This window comes from Moschus berezovskii, chromosome 6 (genome assembly GCF_049115385.1).
Source record: "Moschus berezovskii isolate FMDL1 chromosome 6, NW_MosBer_1.0, whole genome shotgun sequence".
Taxonomy (NCBI): Eukaryota; Metazoa; Chordata; class Mammalia; order Artiodactyla; family Moschidae; genus Moschus; species Moschus berezovskii.
The window spans coordinates 120,499,079-120,514,437 of record NC_142465.1 but is presented as its reverse complement, the minus strand read 5'-3'; the positions used below and the strand labels follow the sequence as shown (position 1 = coordinate 120,514,437).

The following is a 15,359-nucleotide window of genomic DNA, read 5'->3' as shown; positions in this document are numbered from 1 at the left end:
GCCACAGTCTTGTCTCTTCTGTTAGTTGAAGCTGTCCGACGCCCACCCGGATTCCAGAGGAAGGGGACACCCATTCACCTGTGGGTGGGAGGTCGCCACATTTGTGTCCATTTTAAAACCACACATCCCTCCATCCCATCACCGCCTAGACAGAGAAAACCTCACCTCCTTCCTGTCTGGGAACAGGATCCCCATTCAAGTCTGAAACCTCGGGCCTGCCGCTTCACCCCTTTCCATCACCCCCATTCCACTCCCACTGCCTTTACAGAACTTTCACTGTTGATTTGAAATGGTTCACAGCTGTGAAATAACTAAGGACAGTAATGCTCGCGTGTGTGCAGGACAGCCTCCATGTCCCTGAAGCCGCCTGGCGTCACCTCCCGTCCTGTCCTGGCTTTTGTTTTGGCTCCAGGCCGTGTGGTCCTAGTTGTCAGGATGCCAGTCTGTAGCCCTCAGCTGCTTTCCCAAAATCCCGAGTCTGAAAATCAAAGTCAGTCCAGTTCCGTTGCTCAGTCATGTCCGACTCTTTGCGACCCCACGGACTGCAGCACGCCAGGCCTCCCTGTCCATCAACAACTCCCAGAGTTCACTCAAACTCATGTCCATTGAGTCGGTGATGCCATCCAGCCATCTCATTCTCTGTCGTCCCCTTCTCCTCCCACCTTCAGTCTTTCCCAGCATCAGGGTTTTTTCAAATGAGTCAGTTCTTCGTATCAGGTGGCCGAAGTATTGGAGCTTCAGCTTCAGTATCAGTCCTTCCAATGAATATTCAGGACTCATTTCCTTTAGGATGGACTGGTTGGATCTCCTTGCAGTCCAAGGGACTCTCAAGAGTCTTCTCCAACACCACAGTTCAAAAGCATCAATTCTTCGGCACTCAGCTTTCTTTATAGTCCAACTCTCACATCCATACATGACTCCTGGAAAAACCATAGATTTGACTAGATGGACCTTTATTGGCAAAGTAATGTCTCTGCTTTTTAATATGCTGTCTAGGTTGGTCATAACTTTTCTTCCCAAGCGTCTTTTAATGTCGTGGCTGCAGTTTCCATCTGCAGTGATTTTGGAGCCCAAGAAAATAAAGTCTGCAGTGTTTCAGTGTTTCCACTGTTTCCCCATCTATTTGCCATAAAGTGATGGGACCAGATGCCATGATCTTTGTTTTCTGAATGTTGAGCTTCAAGCCAACCTTTTCACTCTCCTCTTTCACTTTCATCAAGAGGCTCTTTAGTTCTTCACTTTCTGCCATAAGGGTGGTGTCATCTGCATATCTGAGGTTATTGATATTTCTCCCGGCAATCTTGATTCCAGCTTATGCTTCATCCAGCCTGGCATTTCGCGTGATGTACTCTGCATATAAGTTAAATAAACAGGGTAACAATGTACACCCTTGAGGTACTCCTTTCCCAATTTTGAACCAGTCTGTTTTTCCATGTCCAATTCTAACTGTTGCTTCTTGACCTGCATACAGATTTCTCAGGAGGCAGGTCAGGTGGTCTGGTATTCCTATCTCTTGAAGAATTTCCACAGTTTATTGCGATCCACACAGTCGAAGGCTTTGGCATAGTCAATAAAGCAGAAGTAGATGTTTTTCTGGAACTCTCTTGCTTTTTCAGTGATCCAGTGGATGTTGACAATTTGACCTCTGGTTCCTCTGCCTTTTGTAAATCCAGCTTGAACATCTGGAAGTTCACGGTTCATGTACTGTTGAAGCCTGGCTTGGAGAATTTTGAGCATTACTTTACTAGTGTGTGAGATGAGTGCAATTGTGTGGTAGTTTGAGCATTCTTTGGCATTGCCTTTCTTTGGAATGAAAACTGACCTTTTCCAGTCCTGTGGCCACTGCTGAGTTTTCCAAATTTGCTGGCATATTGAGTGCAGCACTTTCACAGCGTCATCTTTTAAGGATTTGAAATAGCTCAACTGGAATTCCATCACCTCCACTAGCTTTGTTCGTAGTGATACTTCCTAAGACCCACTTGACTTTGCATTCCAGGATGTCTGGCTCTAGGTGAGTGATCACACCATTGTGGTTATCTGGGTCATGAAGATCAAAAATTCATTTGGCAGCAAAACCAGACCCAGATCAATGGGAGGTTGTTGACAGTTTTTATCCTTGTTCGTGTGACTATTTACACGCAGTCTACAAGAGGATTACTGGTTCAAAGGTGAGATCAGTTGTTACATAAAATGGAATATGCACTGTTTGTAACTTCCATATTAAAAAAATCCCGACTTCCAGAACCACCCCGGGCCCAGGGGTTTCAGGCGGAGGACCTGGCCCTGTCTCGCTAGGTCGTGTCTGTGTCTGGAGTCTGTGTACAAGGCACCCGGCTGTGTGTCTTTACCGACGGCCTGCCCTTTCCACTCGGCACCCGTGTTGGCATTTCAAGTTGTAGTTGGTTCCTTCTCATTGTTGCGTGGCATTTCATCCTGTGAACATTCCATCCTTTTTTAAAAATTTTATTTAGCCTGTGCCAGGTCTTGGCCTCCACATGCGGGATCTTTGATCTTGGTTGTGACTTGCAGGGTCTTTAGTCAAGGCTTGCAGGATCCAGCTCCCTGACCAAGGATCAGACCCATGTCCCTTGCACTGGAAGGCAGATTCTTAGCCACTGGACCACCAGGGCAGTTCCACTGGATCTCTTCTGCTGCTTGGACATCCTGTGTGTACCTCCTGCCCACGGGGGTGTGGTTTCCCCAGGGGTGACTCCCTTTGGGTGATCCCCCTGGAGTGACTCCCCTGAAAGTTGCTGCCCGTTGGGCACGAGGGTTAGGCGACTCCGGGGTTTTGCAGAGTGATTGGACTGATTCACTTTCCACCAGCAACGAGCAGCTGTTCCTCCCTCGTATGGGCCTGCCATCACTTGTGGGAGTCTGGCTTCTTCACTTTTGCCAGTCTGTGGGTGTAAATTGGTATCTCACTGTGGTTTGGATTTGCATTTCTCAGATTGCTAGTGATGCTGAGCATCTTTAGATTTGTTTTAGGGCCAGATATCTTCCAGTTTGTGGCTTGTCTCCTCATTAATTTTTAAAATTGCCTTCTTTGTAAAGTTCTTCTAGTTAATATCAAAATGATACATTTTTTTTCCCCTTTAAGATCATGATTTATGTCTTAGGAAATCCTTATCTCCCTCAGATCATAAACAGTAGTTCTGTACAATTCCTTCTAAAATAGGTTTTCCCTTTCACACTGCTGTCCTTAATTCCCTGGAATTGCTTTTTGTGTTCAGTGTGAGATAGGGATCCAGTGTCATTTGGTCTAGGATTTCCCTGGTGAGTCAGCAGATAAAGAATCTGCCTGCCAAGGCTGGAGACACTGGAAATACGGGTTTGATCCCTGGGTCCGAAAGATCCCCTGAAGAAGGAAATGGCAACTTACTCTAGTATTTTTTGCCTGGAAAATTTCATGGACAGAGGAGCCTGGCGGTCTGCAGCCCATGGGGTCTCAAGTCGGACACGACTTAGTGACTTAACAACAACGGATATAGATGGCCCCAGGCCCACTTGTGGGACGTTCCTCTCTCCCAGCGGCAGCTCGGCCGTGTGTCATCTTCCTGTACTCATGGATCTGTTTCTGGTTTCTATCCTGGCCGTAGGTTGCTCCGTGTCAATCCCCTCCAGTTACCGTGGACTCGGACGAGCACTCGCGTCTCCTGCAAGCTGTCCATCCCCTTCACCCTGCCTGGCTGTGCTGGTCTGTCTGTCTTCCTTGTGGATTACAGACTGTCTTGCCAGTTCTGTGAGGGACCCTTTCGGGACCCAGACAGATAAGACAGTAATTCTTTATGTCAGTTAGAGGAGAACGGCTACCCTTTGCATGTTGGCTATTCCTATCAACGAATGTGGTTGGATCATCTTTATTTCTGCCGATAGTAGTTTATCTTTTGATTCTTTTTGTTTATAGAGGGCTTCTGTTTCTTTTATTAGATTAGTTCTTAAGTGCAGTCTATGTTCGTTCTATTGTAAATGATATTTTTAAAATTGTGTTTTATGAGACTTGTCTTTTAGTATAGGAAATGCGCTAGATTTTTTTTTCTTTTCTTAGGCATCCTTTGAGATTTAAAAAAAGATTGTTGTTTTTTTTTTTTTAATTTTGACCGCACCACATGGCATGCTGGATCTTAGTTCCCCAACCAGGGATTGAACCCACACCCCCTGCGCTGGAAGTGCAGAGTCTTAGCTGCTGGGCCACCAGGGAAGTCCAGAGTTTTCTGTCTCACCCTTTGGCTGCCTTGCTGTGTGCTGTGGTGCGTTCTGACCAGTTGCCCGCAGAGCCTGTGGAGTTTTCTGTCGTTCATCATGTGATCTGTGAGTAATGATATGATATCCTCATTCACTTGTCCATTCGCGTGGCACCGACCAGGCCTCCAGTGCAACTTGGAAGTGGACGTAGTGGGCACCTCTGCTGAGTGTGATGTTTGCTGTTGGGTTTTTATCATTTGAGGGAAGTGTCCATCTCTCCATTGTTTGATAGCATCTGTGTTGGGAGTCAAAGTATTCTGCTGAATCTTCTCCTCTGTTTATTGAGATGCAAATATGCTTTTTACAAAAAAGTGTGGTGTTACATTAGCACATTTTCAAATGTTAAATTGTTAAGATAAATCCAACTTGGTTTGGATACATTGTTTTGTTTTTAGTACGTTATCAGATTTCATTTTCTGTTCTATTTTTAATAACTATTAGGTTTCGTTTTCTTTTCCTTTTTAAAGAGTTATTACATTGTGTTCATGAGTGATGTGGCCTGTGCGTTTTCTTCCCTGTGCTCTCCTTGTCTGATTTCTGTCTTTTTTTTAATGGTCCTGTTTATTTATTTCTGGCTGTGCCGGGTCTCTGTTGCTTTTCTCTAGCTGTGAAGAACAGGGGCTCTTCTCTCATTGCCGTGACAGGCTTCTTGCGGGGGCTTCTTGTTGGGGGCAAGGGCTCTAGGGTGCGAGGGCTCAGTAGTTGCAGCTCCCAGGCTCTAGAGCTCAGGCTCAGGAGTTGGTGGTTCACTGGCTTAGTTGCTCCACAGCACGTAGGATCTTCCTGGACCAGGGTTCGATCTCCTGTCTCCTGCATTGGCAGGAGGATTCTTAACCCCTGAGTCAGGGAAGCCCTCTCCTTGTCTGATGCTGGTGTCAAGGTTATGGTAACCTCACAGGATGGGATCTTTCACAGCTGCTGTAATGAATGACCACAAGCATGGTGGCTGGAGACGATCCGGATTTATCCTCGCTCAGTTCTCTGGGTTGGGAGTCCAGCACAGTCTCACTGGGAAGAAACCTGCTTGTGGCAGGCTGCGCTCCTTCTAGGTGCTCTGGGGGGCCTCTCCCGCCAGCTCCTCCAGCAGCCAGAGGCGCCCCCACCCCAGGCTCGTGGCCCCTCCCCGTCTGCGCAGCGGCCGTGTGGCATCCCTGTGGCCCGCCTCTTTCTTGCACTGTCTTTTCTTCCACTTCTCAGGACCCTGTGGTCACACTGGGCCCACCTGGATGGTCTCCCTGTTTCGAGGCCGGCCTCCCACCCTCCCGACCCTTCGCCATGTAGCATGGCACACTCACGGGTCCTGGGCCTCTGGACTGGGCTTCGTTTGGGGAGGTGGAGCGTTATTTTGCCCACCACGCAAAGCCACAAAGATTTACGCGTGAGCCAAGTAACAGCAGGAGGTCCCCCACCCTCCTGTCCCCTGGGGTCGCCACCAGGGTCCACGTATCCTGCCCAGAGGCTGCCTGGGTCTCCTGCTTCTTTGGAACCTCCCGGACTGTCTGTGGGCTGCTCGCGAGCTGCAGTGACTGAAGAGGCCCTGGCAGCGCCCCTGGGCTCAGCAGCCCGCAGGCTGGGTTGGGTTTGCGCCTTTGTTAACAGTCTCATCTTTACTGCCCACAGCAGTCTTGGGCTGACAGCCGCTCTTGGACCTGCCTGGGGCCACAGGACGTGTGAGTGACCCTCGGCAGGTGCCCGGAGCCGTGTCACCCTGACCACCCTGGAGGCCGTCGCTCAGCTTGGAGCCAGGCAGGACAGGGCTCGCACTAGTTCTTTTTTCCCCCAATTTTTTAAAATTAGAGGATAATTACTTTACACTACTGTGATGGTTTTTGCCGTGTATCAGTGTGAATCGGCATTAGGCATCTATGTGTCCCCTCCCTCCTGAGTCCCCCTCCCCCCTCCCGCCCCACCCCATCCTCCAGGTTGTCACAGAGCACCGGCTTTGGGTTCCCGCGTCGTACAGCGAACTCCCACTGGCGATCTGTGTTACGTATGGTAATGAGTAGCTCTCAGTGCTGTTCTTCCAAATCATCCCACCCTCTCCTTGCCCCACTGCGTCTACGCTGCAAGTGCACATACCCTGAAGAAAACCAGAATTGAAAAAGTCACATGTACCCCAACCCGCATCGCAGCCCTGATTACCACAGCCAGGACACGGACACATCCTCGATGTCCGTCAGCCGGTGAGTAAGGAAGTTGCGGTACAGATACACGGTGGAATCTTACTCGGCTATAGAAAGGAATGCGTTTGAGCCACTAGTTCTTTGAAATCCATTTGGACCTGAGTCTTTGTCGTAGGGAGCTTTGCCCGTTTTCCTAGGATGGGACAGAAGAGTGGCCTCTCTGGCTCTGGCAGGGAAGAGTGAGGCCAGACTGACTCCATGTTGGCCCTGACGTTGGAGGAAAGCTCCACTGCGCTGCTGGAGGCATGGCCCCTGGGCTGTCCTGCCTGATGCCCAACTCCTGGGTCTCACCAACAATCTGAAGCCAGAAGAAGAGTCCAGAAACCGCTGTGTGGTTTCCTAGAGCAGGGCTGTCACCTGGATGTGATTCTGCCCCCAGTGGATGTCTGACGAGGTCTGGAGACGTTGTGGTTGGGGCAGCTCAGGGGTGGGTGACCACCTGGCCTCGGAGTGCTTCTTCGCATACTCTAGTGCCCGGGCCAGCCCCCAGCCTCAAGTTATCCACCCCTACCCTGAGTGTCCACGCTGCTGCCACTGTGAGGGGGGCCCAACCGGCTGCTGAAGGCCCTGCTTCACTGCCTTTCTCCCCCCGAAGTGTAACACAGCCTCTGGGTCAGCCTGGTGATCACCAGGCGCATCCCCAGCGAGGAGTGTGGGAAGATCTGACTGCTGGCTTCCTGTTCAGCCAGCGAGGCTACGCATTGTTCAGCCAGTGCTGGAAATAAAACAAAGCCAGGAGCGACACCGGTCCCTGACGGAACGCTCCACGAGGTCCCATCGGAGCCGGGGGGCCGCCGCTGTGTTTTCACTGAGGGTGTGCGCTGGTCTCTTTCACAACGTTCAGTTGACAGTGTAAACGGCCGGCCTGGCTGTAGCCCCACCTGAGCAGTAACTCCGTGTTCTCACCATCACCGTGGCTCCTGGCTCTGTCAAAGGGCGACTGCTCCCCACTCTCGGCTCATCTCCTCTGACTCAGTTCAGCACTTACTTTTAAGGAAATCCTTCTCACAATGCCTTTTCCTTTTTATGGCTGCACTTCTTGCCAGATCTTAGTTTTCTGGCCAGGGATCGAACCTGTGCCCCGGGGAAGCATAGAGTCCTAAGCCACTGGACTGCAAGGGAAGCTCCATGATGCCTTTTAAAATAATTTCTTTCCTTTTGGATAACCTCATGCAAGATAAAACTAATCTTTATAGGGTGAGTCCTTAACTCTTTTTTTCCTTTTTAATTACTGAGGTGGCATTCACATCACGTTGTAGAATGAGCCATTTCAAAGTGGTCACCTCGGTGGCATTTGGTACGTTCAGGATGTTGTGCAGCCACCCGTCTGTCTAGTCCCCAGACGTTTCCATCACCCCAGGGACACCCACACCCAGCAGCAGTCCCCACGCCCGTCCCTGGCAGCTCCCATGTGGTTTCTGTTATTACAGATTTACATGTTCTGGACAGTTCATGCACGTGAAATTGTACAGTGTGTGCTTCTGAGACAGGCTTCCTTCACTGAGCCTGTTTCTGAGGTTGTCGGTTCGTCACTTCTCTGTGTCTGACTGATAGTTCGTCGTATGGATGGACCGCATCTAGTTTTTAGTGTGTTTTCTTGGACCACATCTTGTTTAGGTAGAATGCATCAACCCATGGGCATGTGGGTTTCCACTTCCTGGCTCTTGTGAGCCGTCGTTGGCTGCGCCAAGGATTCATGTACAAGATTTTGTGTGGATATGTTTTCAGTTATTTTACATTTCACCTTGGAGTGGGATTCGGGGTCAGGTGTCGATTACATGTTTAACTTTCTGAGGAGCCAATCCTTGACTCTTAGGTGAAAGTGCTTATCTGGACAAGAATGCATCTCAGCTCACAGTTTCTGCAGCCCAGGTCAGAGTGGCCGCTGGGAGCTGCGAGCAAGCCTTCCTGGAGGTAGTGGGGCCTGGTACGACTTCAGTCTTTCAGAAGGTTCTCTCCAGCAGGGACATGATGAGCTGTTTCTCTTGGGATAACTCGATATTGTGGATGCTGAATTCGACCTTGGGACAGGAGCTTCTTTTCACACATGAAATTAGGAGAGGGTGTCTCTGAGTCAAAGTTATCAGGAAGTTTTACAGTAAATAATGAAAGTGGGAGTGACAGGAGAAGGAAGCGTTAGGGTCTTGGCTGTTTCTTTGTTCATTTCTTCATCCTCCCTGTTTGTTTATGTATTCACCTTTCTTATTTTAAACTGTAAACTTTATCTAACGTAAAAGTTGTCGTTTAACCATTTTTCTGTGTACGGGTCCGTGGCATTAAGTCCACTCACACTCCTGTGTGACCATCAACCCGTCCGTCTCCAGGACGTGTTCATCTTGCACAGCTGAGACTCTGTCCCCCTTAAGCGCTAACCCCTCCCCCTCCCCAGCCCCTGACCCGCACCGTCTGCCCTGTCTCCGTGAACTTGACTGCTCTGGGCGCCCCATGTCCCTGGGCTCACACGGCGTCTGTGCTTTCGTGTCTGGTTCCTCTCGCTCAGCGCTCTGTCCTCAGGTTCATCCGTCTCGTACCCGTGCCGGGACCCCCTCCTTTGTAAGGTCTCCCCGATCCTTGTGCTCCCCGAGGCTGAGCGTTTGCTGAGAGTGTCGGGCGTGTTGGACTCACCTGATGGTCTGGTGATGCAGCTGGACCTGCACGGGTGTGATGAAGCTAAGCACGATCAGGAGGTCCTCCTGGACTCGGGTGGGTCCCGATCCAGCAACTCGTGTCCTTTTAAGAGGGGAGTCTGGACACACGACCCACCGCGTGACGGGAGGTGGAGGTGTCTGTGGGCCGAGGGCTGACGGGAGGCAGCAGACGCCAGGTCGGTGCCAAGGGACGGGCCGTCCCTCTGAGCCCCCGGGCGGAACCAGTGCAGCTGACCCTTGACCTTGGACTTCTGGCCTCCACACCAAGAGGGTCGGTGTTTTCTGAGTCCCAGGCTGTGGGCCAGCAGTCCCGACTTGACTGCGTCCTGAGGCCGCGGCCATCCAGGCCCTCCTGCTTTCTCCCGCACTCCGTGCTGGGAAGGTGGCTGCCCTCCACCGTCTGACCCTCGGCCTCCTGGGGCCCTCCTGTCTCGCCTTTTGCCAGCCCAGCTGGCCCAGCTCCGTGGGCACTGAGACGCACGGGGCTGAGCGAGCCCAGGGTCTAGACAGTGGACGACGGCTGGCCTGTGACCCGAGCGGGCTCCTGGACGGGCCCATCCCTCCGCGAAGACCTGCGAGGCCGCCTCACCTGCAGTGTCTGGGGTTTTGTGGGCGGTGCCCACAGGTGGGTGCTCACGGCCCCGCGGCCCCATCTCCTCTGTCTTTTTTCCTCTGTGACTCAGGGACCGCGAGGGGACCCAGCTGAGCTAGGGAAAACCCTGCGCCCTCCCAGCTTGGAGGCCCTGGTTCCGGTGCCGTTTGCAGCCGCGAATGAAGTGCCTGCAGCTCAGGCCTGGGGAGTCCTGGGGGAGCTCCCTGTTCTCGCAAAGAAATAGGCTTCTAAGTGATCAACCGGATGGCTGCTCAGGCAGGAGAAGGTGAAAAGCCCCTGAACATCAGCAACATTCCTGACCAGAGCTTCTGCAAACAGTCAAGATCATCCAAACAAGGAAAGTCTGAGAAACCGTCACAGCCAGAGGAGCGAGGGGACGGGACACGTACACGTCTTGCGCGGCCCTGGGACACAAGACAGGAGGCAAAACCACAGAAGGGACAGGGACTGTGGGCTTCTGAGCAGCGTGTCCGTATCACTTCCTTCGAATACACACCCCACACCAGTGTGATAAGAAGATTAATGGTGGGAGTAACTGGGTCCTGAATGTTCATTGGAAGGACTGATGCTGAAACTGAAGCTCCAGTACTTTGGCCACTTGATGCGAAGAGCCAACTCATTGGAAAAGACCCTGATGCTGGGAAAGATTGAGGGCAGGAGAAGAAGGGGACGACAGAGGATGAGATGGTTGGATGGCATCACCGACTCGATGGACATGAGTTTGAGCAAGCTCCGGGAGATGGTGATGGATGGGGAGGCCTGGCGTGCTGCAGCCCATGGGGTCACAAAGAGTCGGACCCAACTGAGCCCCTCAACAACAGGAAACTGGATGCTAGGTATACAGGACCTCTCTGCACTGTCTTTGCAATTTTTCTGTAAACTAAAACTACTCTAAAATAAAAGTTTTACTTAAAATTTAAAAGCAAATTAAAATTTTTTTAATTTAAAAACAAATTCAGCAACCCAGGCAGAATCACTGTCAGCACTGCAGCTTTTGCTCCCCATGCTAGCGGCTCTCTGGACTTGCGTGTGAACACATGTGTTGTGTGAAGCGTGACTTGCTTTCCCCCCCGACTCCATGTCGTCTGGGTGTGCCTGGTGCCCATGGAGGGGGATGTCACTGAGGGGGCTTGGCTGAGCTGAACTGCACGGTGAGGACAGCCATCCTTTTATTTCATGGCTCCCTGTTGATGGGCAGTCGGGTGTGTGCTCCTGGAGACTCAGAAATCCAACCCAGATAATGTAAACTCTGAGCAAATTCTTTGTCTCCAGGACCTCGTTGTCCAGGACGGTCCATGTTCTTGAAATTAATTAATGGTAAGATTAACAGTAAGGTGCATATTTTACTTCCCAGCACATTTGACGTGAGTTAATATTCAGTGCTGTTTCCTGGTCATAATCTGGCTCCTTGTTCCTGGACGTTCCTCCATGCTCTGCCCTCCTGGGCTCCCTTTGGGAGGGTCTGAGCCCTGGACCCCTGGGAGGGAGAGGGCAGGATAGCCCAGAGCATGCCCAGACGGCCTGAGCTTTTGAGCTTAAAACCAGCATGACCCTCGAATCTCGGACCAGAACACATCTGTGTGTGGTTTAAGACTGAAAGGATGTTTCATAACAAGTGCTACCAGGAAACGGTACCCTACGTCTCGTATTATTTCAGTGGGCCTTTGCAAAAAAAAAAAGAGAAAAGAAGCACCTGCAGAAAAACAGCTTGGATGGAAAAATGGAGTCTCGGGAGCTGTCGGTGCCAGTGTCAATCCTGGGGTTAAAGAGATGCCGCTGGAAAGGGTTTTTCCCTTCCCCCTCCCCCACCCCCTCCCCTGTCCCCCGAATGTGCATCCAGCAGCGTCTGAGTGCCGGGGACCGCTGTAGAAGTGACAGGTGCAGCAGGAACCAGACCTGCAAGTCCTTGGTCCTCACGACCTCACTGGGGGAAGATGGACGTGAACAAATAAAACCGGGCTGCGGCCGCTCCTGTGCGGGGATTAAAGTGGGGGTGTGGCAGAGCATGAGTGGGGGGACGTGGAAGGCCCCTCTGATGGGGGCCGTGCCACTCAGTCCCGGGTGGCCCAGGGAGCAGCCACCAGCGACAAGGACGCCGTGTTCCAGGCAGAAGATGCAGCGTGCAAGGGCCCTGGGGCAGGGGTGTCTTTAAGACAAGGCAGGGTGGCAAGGATGGACCATGGACCATAAGACCATAAGGACCACGTATGGACCATAAGGTCTGTGGAGACTTCCCTGGTGGCCCCGTGGCTAAGACGGCATTCTTCCAATGCAGGGGGCCTGGGTTCAATCCCTGGTCAGGAACTAGACCCAGACGCCACCCCTAAAAGTTCCCACGTGCCGCAACAAAGACTCGGAGCAGCCAAGTAAATATATAAAGGTGGTGTCAGCAGCGCGGGTTTGTTCCCGGGCGCCCCTGGCAGGGAGTGGGGATGAGACCAAGGCTTTGGGATGACTGCAGCGGCCTCAATATGGACCAGTGCTCCCTGCTGTCTAGCTGTGGCCGGCGTGTTGCGGGGGAGGGAGGCTGGTGCCATCTCTGAGGCTTCTTGCCACGACGAGCTTGCCGTTTTCTTCTGCCTTCATCTCTTTTCCTTGTTATTCTTCAGCCACCAGCCCTCGGTCCGAGAGCCGTAGGCAGGGTCCTGGCGTCCGCCATCTGCTGTCCGTGCTCCCAGGAAGACGGGGACAGAGCCGAGCGCCCACCTCGCCCGCCTCTGGTTTCACACCAGCCCTGTGGGGTGTCCGCCCTCACCACGCTGAGGTCGGGCAAACAGTTTGTCCTCTTTCAAACTCGGCCCTTCCAGAGAATCCCCTGGTGGTCCAGTGGTTAGGACTCCCTGCTTCCGCTGCCAACGGCCCGGGTTCAATCCCTGGTCAGGGAACTAAGATCCCGAAAGCAGAGCAGCACGGCAGAAAAGAAAAACAAAGTCAGCCTTTCCAGGTGATCGCGAGGACCAGGTGGAGCCGTCAGAGCGCTCAGTACCTGACCTACTCAGCGATGTTTGTTGTTACTGGGGGGAAGCCGGGGGCCCCCTCCACCAAGCGTGAGTTCTCAGGCGTGAGACTTGGCTTCCCAGGGTCTCAGTTTTTCTCGCCTGTCAAATGGGGTAATGCCGGCTTCTCTTAGACTCCCTGCGAGTCTCAGGTTTGCACCCAAACGTGTTGTGACTTCTGCAGCGGTTATGTTTCTCTGCTGTCTGGACAAGTTTTGTGACTCAGGGTTCCCCAAAAGTGGCTTCTGGCTCCTGGGTGTCTGAAGAAACCTGTCCCAGGTGCAAAAGCTCCCATGCTTCGCCTGCCTGTCTTTCTGAGGGCTCCCAGCAAGTTGTGTGTGGTGGCGACTGCTGTGTCCAGAGGGACAAGGTGGCCTCCAGGGCTTGTCGCCTGACCGCATCCTCTCAGGGGTCCTGAGGCTTCCCGGACTTGGCCGGAAGGTGGTCCCTGGCCACTGACCATCCAGGGCACAGCCCAGCTCCAGCTCTGGGAGGGTGGGGCCTGCCAGGGGCTCAGACCTTGCCCAGGTGCCCAGGGAACCAGGGAGGGGGCGCTCACGGAGGGCACAGGCTGCACCCACATTGTGGGTCATCCGTCTGGGCTGCTGGGACCCAGAGCCGAGCTGAGTCACAGGGATGAGAACTTGGCCAGGTGTTTCTCAGGCCCCAGAGCATGTGGTGTAGGGGGTGGACTGGAGCAGGTGAAGGTCCCGTGAGCATTGCAGCTGCACCTCAGGGCCGCCCTGGAGGTGACAGAGCTGCCCTGTGGCCATCGTGGCCAAAGCAAGTCCCTGGGGCGTCTGCTGGACAGCCTGTCTGGTTCTGGGCTGAGAACCTGGGGTGTTGCTCAGCCTGGCGACCCAAACACTCCACTGTTTCTGGCCGCCAAGTCCTGAAGACCTCCTTTCGTGAGCTGGTCACTTGTGTTGGCTGAGAGGCCATGTTTTCCTGTGTCTTTCTAAAGCAACACGTGGTGAGCTCCTGGATGCTGGGCTTCCCAGGTGGCGCCCGTAGTAAAGAACCCACCTGCCAGTGTAGGAGACGTAAGAGACGTGGGTTCAATCCCTGGGTCGGGAAGATCCCCTGGATGGGGGCATGGCAACCCGCTCCAGTATTCTTGCCTGGAGAATCCCATAGACGGAGGAGCCTGGCGGACTGCAGTCCATGGGGTCGCAGAGTCGGACATGGCTGAGTGACTGAGCACGCATGGGTGTGTTTAGATGAGCAGGACACAGTGAGGAGGAGCGAAGCCGTCAGCGCAGCAGAAGTCAAGGCCACACCTGGGCGGGGACCGTGCTGAACGCCATGGGCTCTGAGCTGGGCTGGGGAGTGGGTGGGCGGCTGGAGCAGGTGCAGAGGAGGGAGAACGGGGTCTCAGCATCCCCCCATGTCTGGGAGGAAAGTGTGAGGCCGGAGTCTCAGGCAGTGAGGACTGGGTTGTGTGGTGAGTGTTGAGATGCCCTGATGAGCTGGGAGGGCGGTGTTCACCTGGGGGCTTCTGAGCTTGATGGGCGTGACGGGAGCTGTGCTTTCAGAAGCTAAGTGTTCGGGGGGAGGGAAGCAGGCCCTGGGATGTGAGGTCAAGGTCGTGGTCACGAGTGGGGAGGGGCCTGGGGCTCGGGGGTGCTGTTCCCGGTGGTGCCGGGGAGAGGGGACCGGGCAGGCGGGCTTCTGAATGACCCCCCGGCCTTGTGTCTCGCAGACGGCATCCACAGCGTGGTGGCGCTCTGCACCCTGCGGGTCACCGTCATCACGGACGACATGCTGACCAACAGCATCACCGTGCGCCTGGAGAACATGTCGCAGGAGCGGTTCCTGTCCCCCCTGCTGTCGCGCTTCGTGGAGGGCGTGGCCACCGTGCTGTCCACCACCAAGGACGCCGTCTTCGTCTTCAACATCCAGAACGACACGGATGTCAGCTCCAACATCCTGAACGTGACCTTCTCGGCCTTGCTGCCCGGTGGCGTCCGGGACAAGTTCTTCCCGTCGGAGGACCTGCAGGAGCAGATCTACCTGAACCGGACGCTGCTGACGGCCGTGTCCACGCAGCGCGTGCTGCCCTTCGACGACAACATCTGCCTGCGGGAGCCATGCGAGAACTACATGAAGTGCGTGTCGGTGCTCAAGTTCGACAGCTCGGCGCCCTTCATCAGCTCCCCCACCGTGCTCTTCCGGCCCATCCACCCGGTCAACGGGCTGCGGTGCCGCTGCCCGCCCGGCTTCACGGGCGACTACTGCGAGACCGAGATCGACCTGTGCTACTCCAGCCCCTGCGGCGCCCACGGCCGCTGCCGCAGCCGCGAGGGCGGCTACACCTGCGAGTGTCAGGAGAACTTCACAGGTAGGGGCCGCGCTTCTCCCCGGGAGGGCTCAGGGGCGCGGGGAGCGCCGGTCACCTGTGCTTTGCCCGGCAGAGTCCTCCGTCCACTCCCCTCCTCAGGGATGTGGTCAAAGGCTGGACCTTGAGCCCCTGGGTGTTGGCTCTGCTTTCTGACCACAGCTCCGGGGTCTCCACTGACCCTGTGCCATTTAAGCCACCCTCCTAAGCGTCTGCCTGCAATGCGGGAGACCTGGGTTCCATCCCTGGGTCGGGAAGATCCCCCCTGGAGAAGGAAATGGCAACCCACTCCAGTATTCTTGCCTGGAAAATCCCATGGAAGGAGGAGCCTGGTAG

The 15,359-nt window shown here is 53.9% G+C and overlaps 1 protein-coding gene across 2 annotated transcripts in view; it reads left to right on the top strand.

The window, feature by feature from the left end:
- Positions 1 to 15,359, top strand: part of CELSR1 (cadherin EGF LAG seven-pass G-type receptor 1) — a 143,581-nt gene that overhangs the window by 38,042 nt on the left and 90,180 nt on the right. For both annotated transcript variants that reach the window (XM_088837574.1, XM_088837573.1), the window contains exon 2: positions 14,388 to 15,026. In XM_088837574.1, the coding sequence (XP_088693700.1) occupies positions 14,388 to 15,026 (639 nt within the window). The remainder of the gene's footprint in view (positions 1 to 14,387; positions 15,027 to 15,359) is intronic.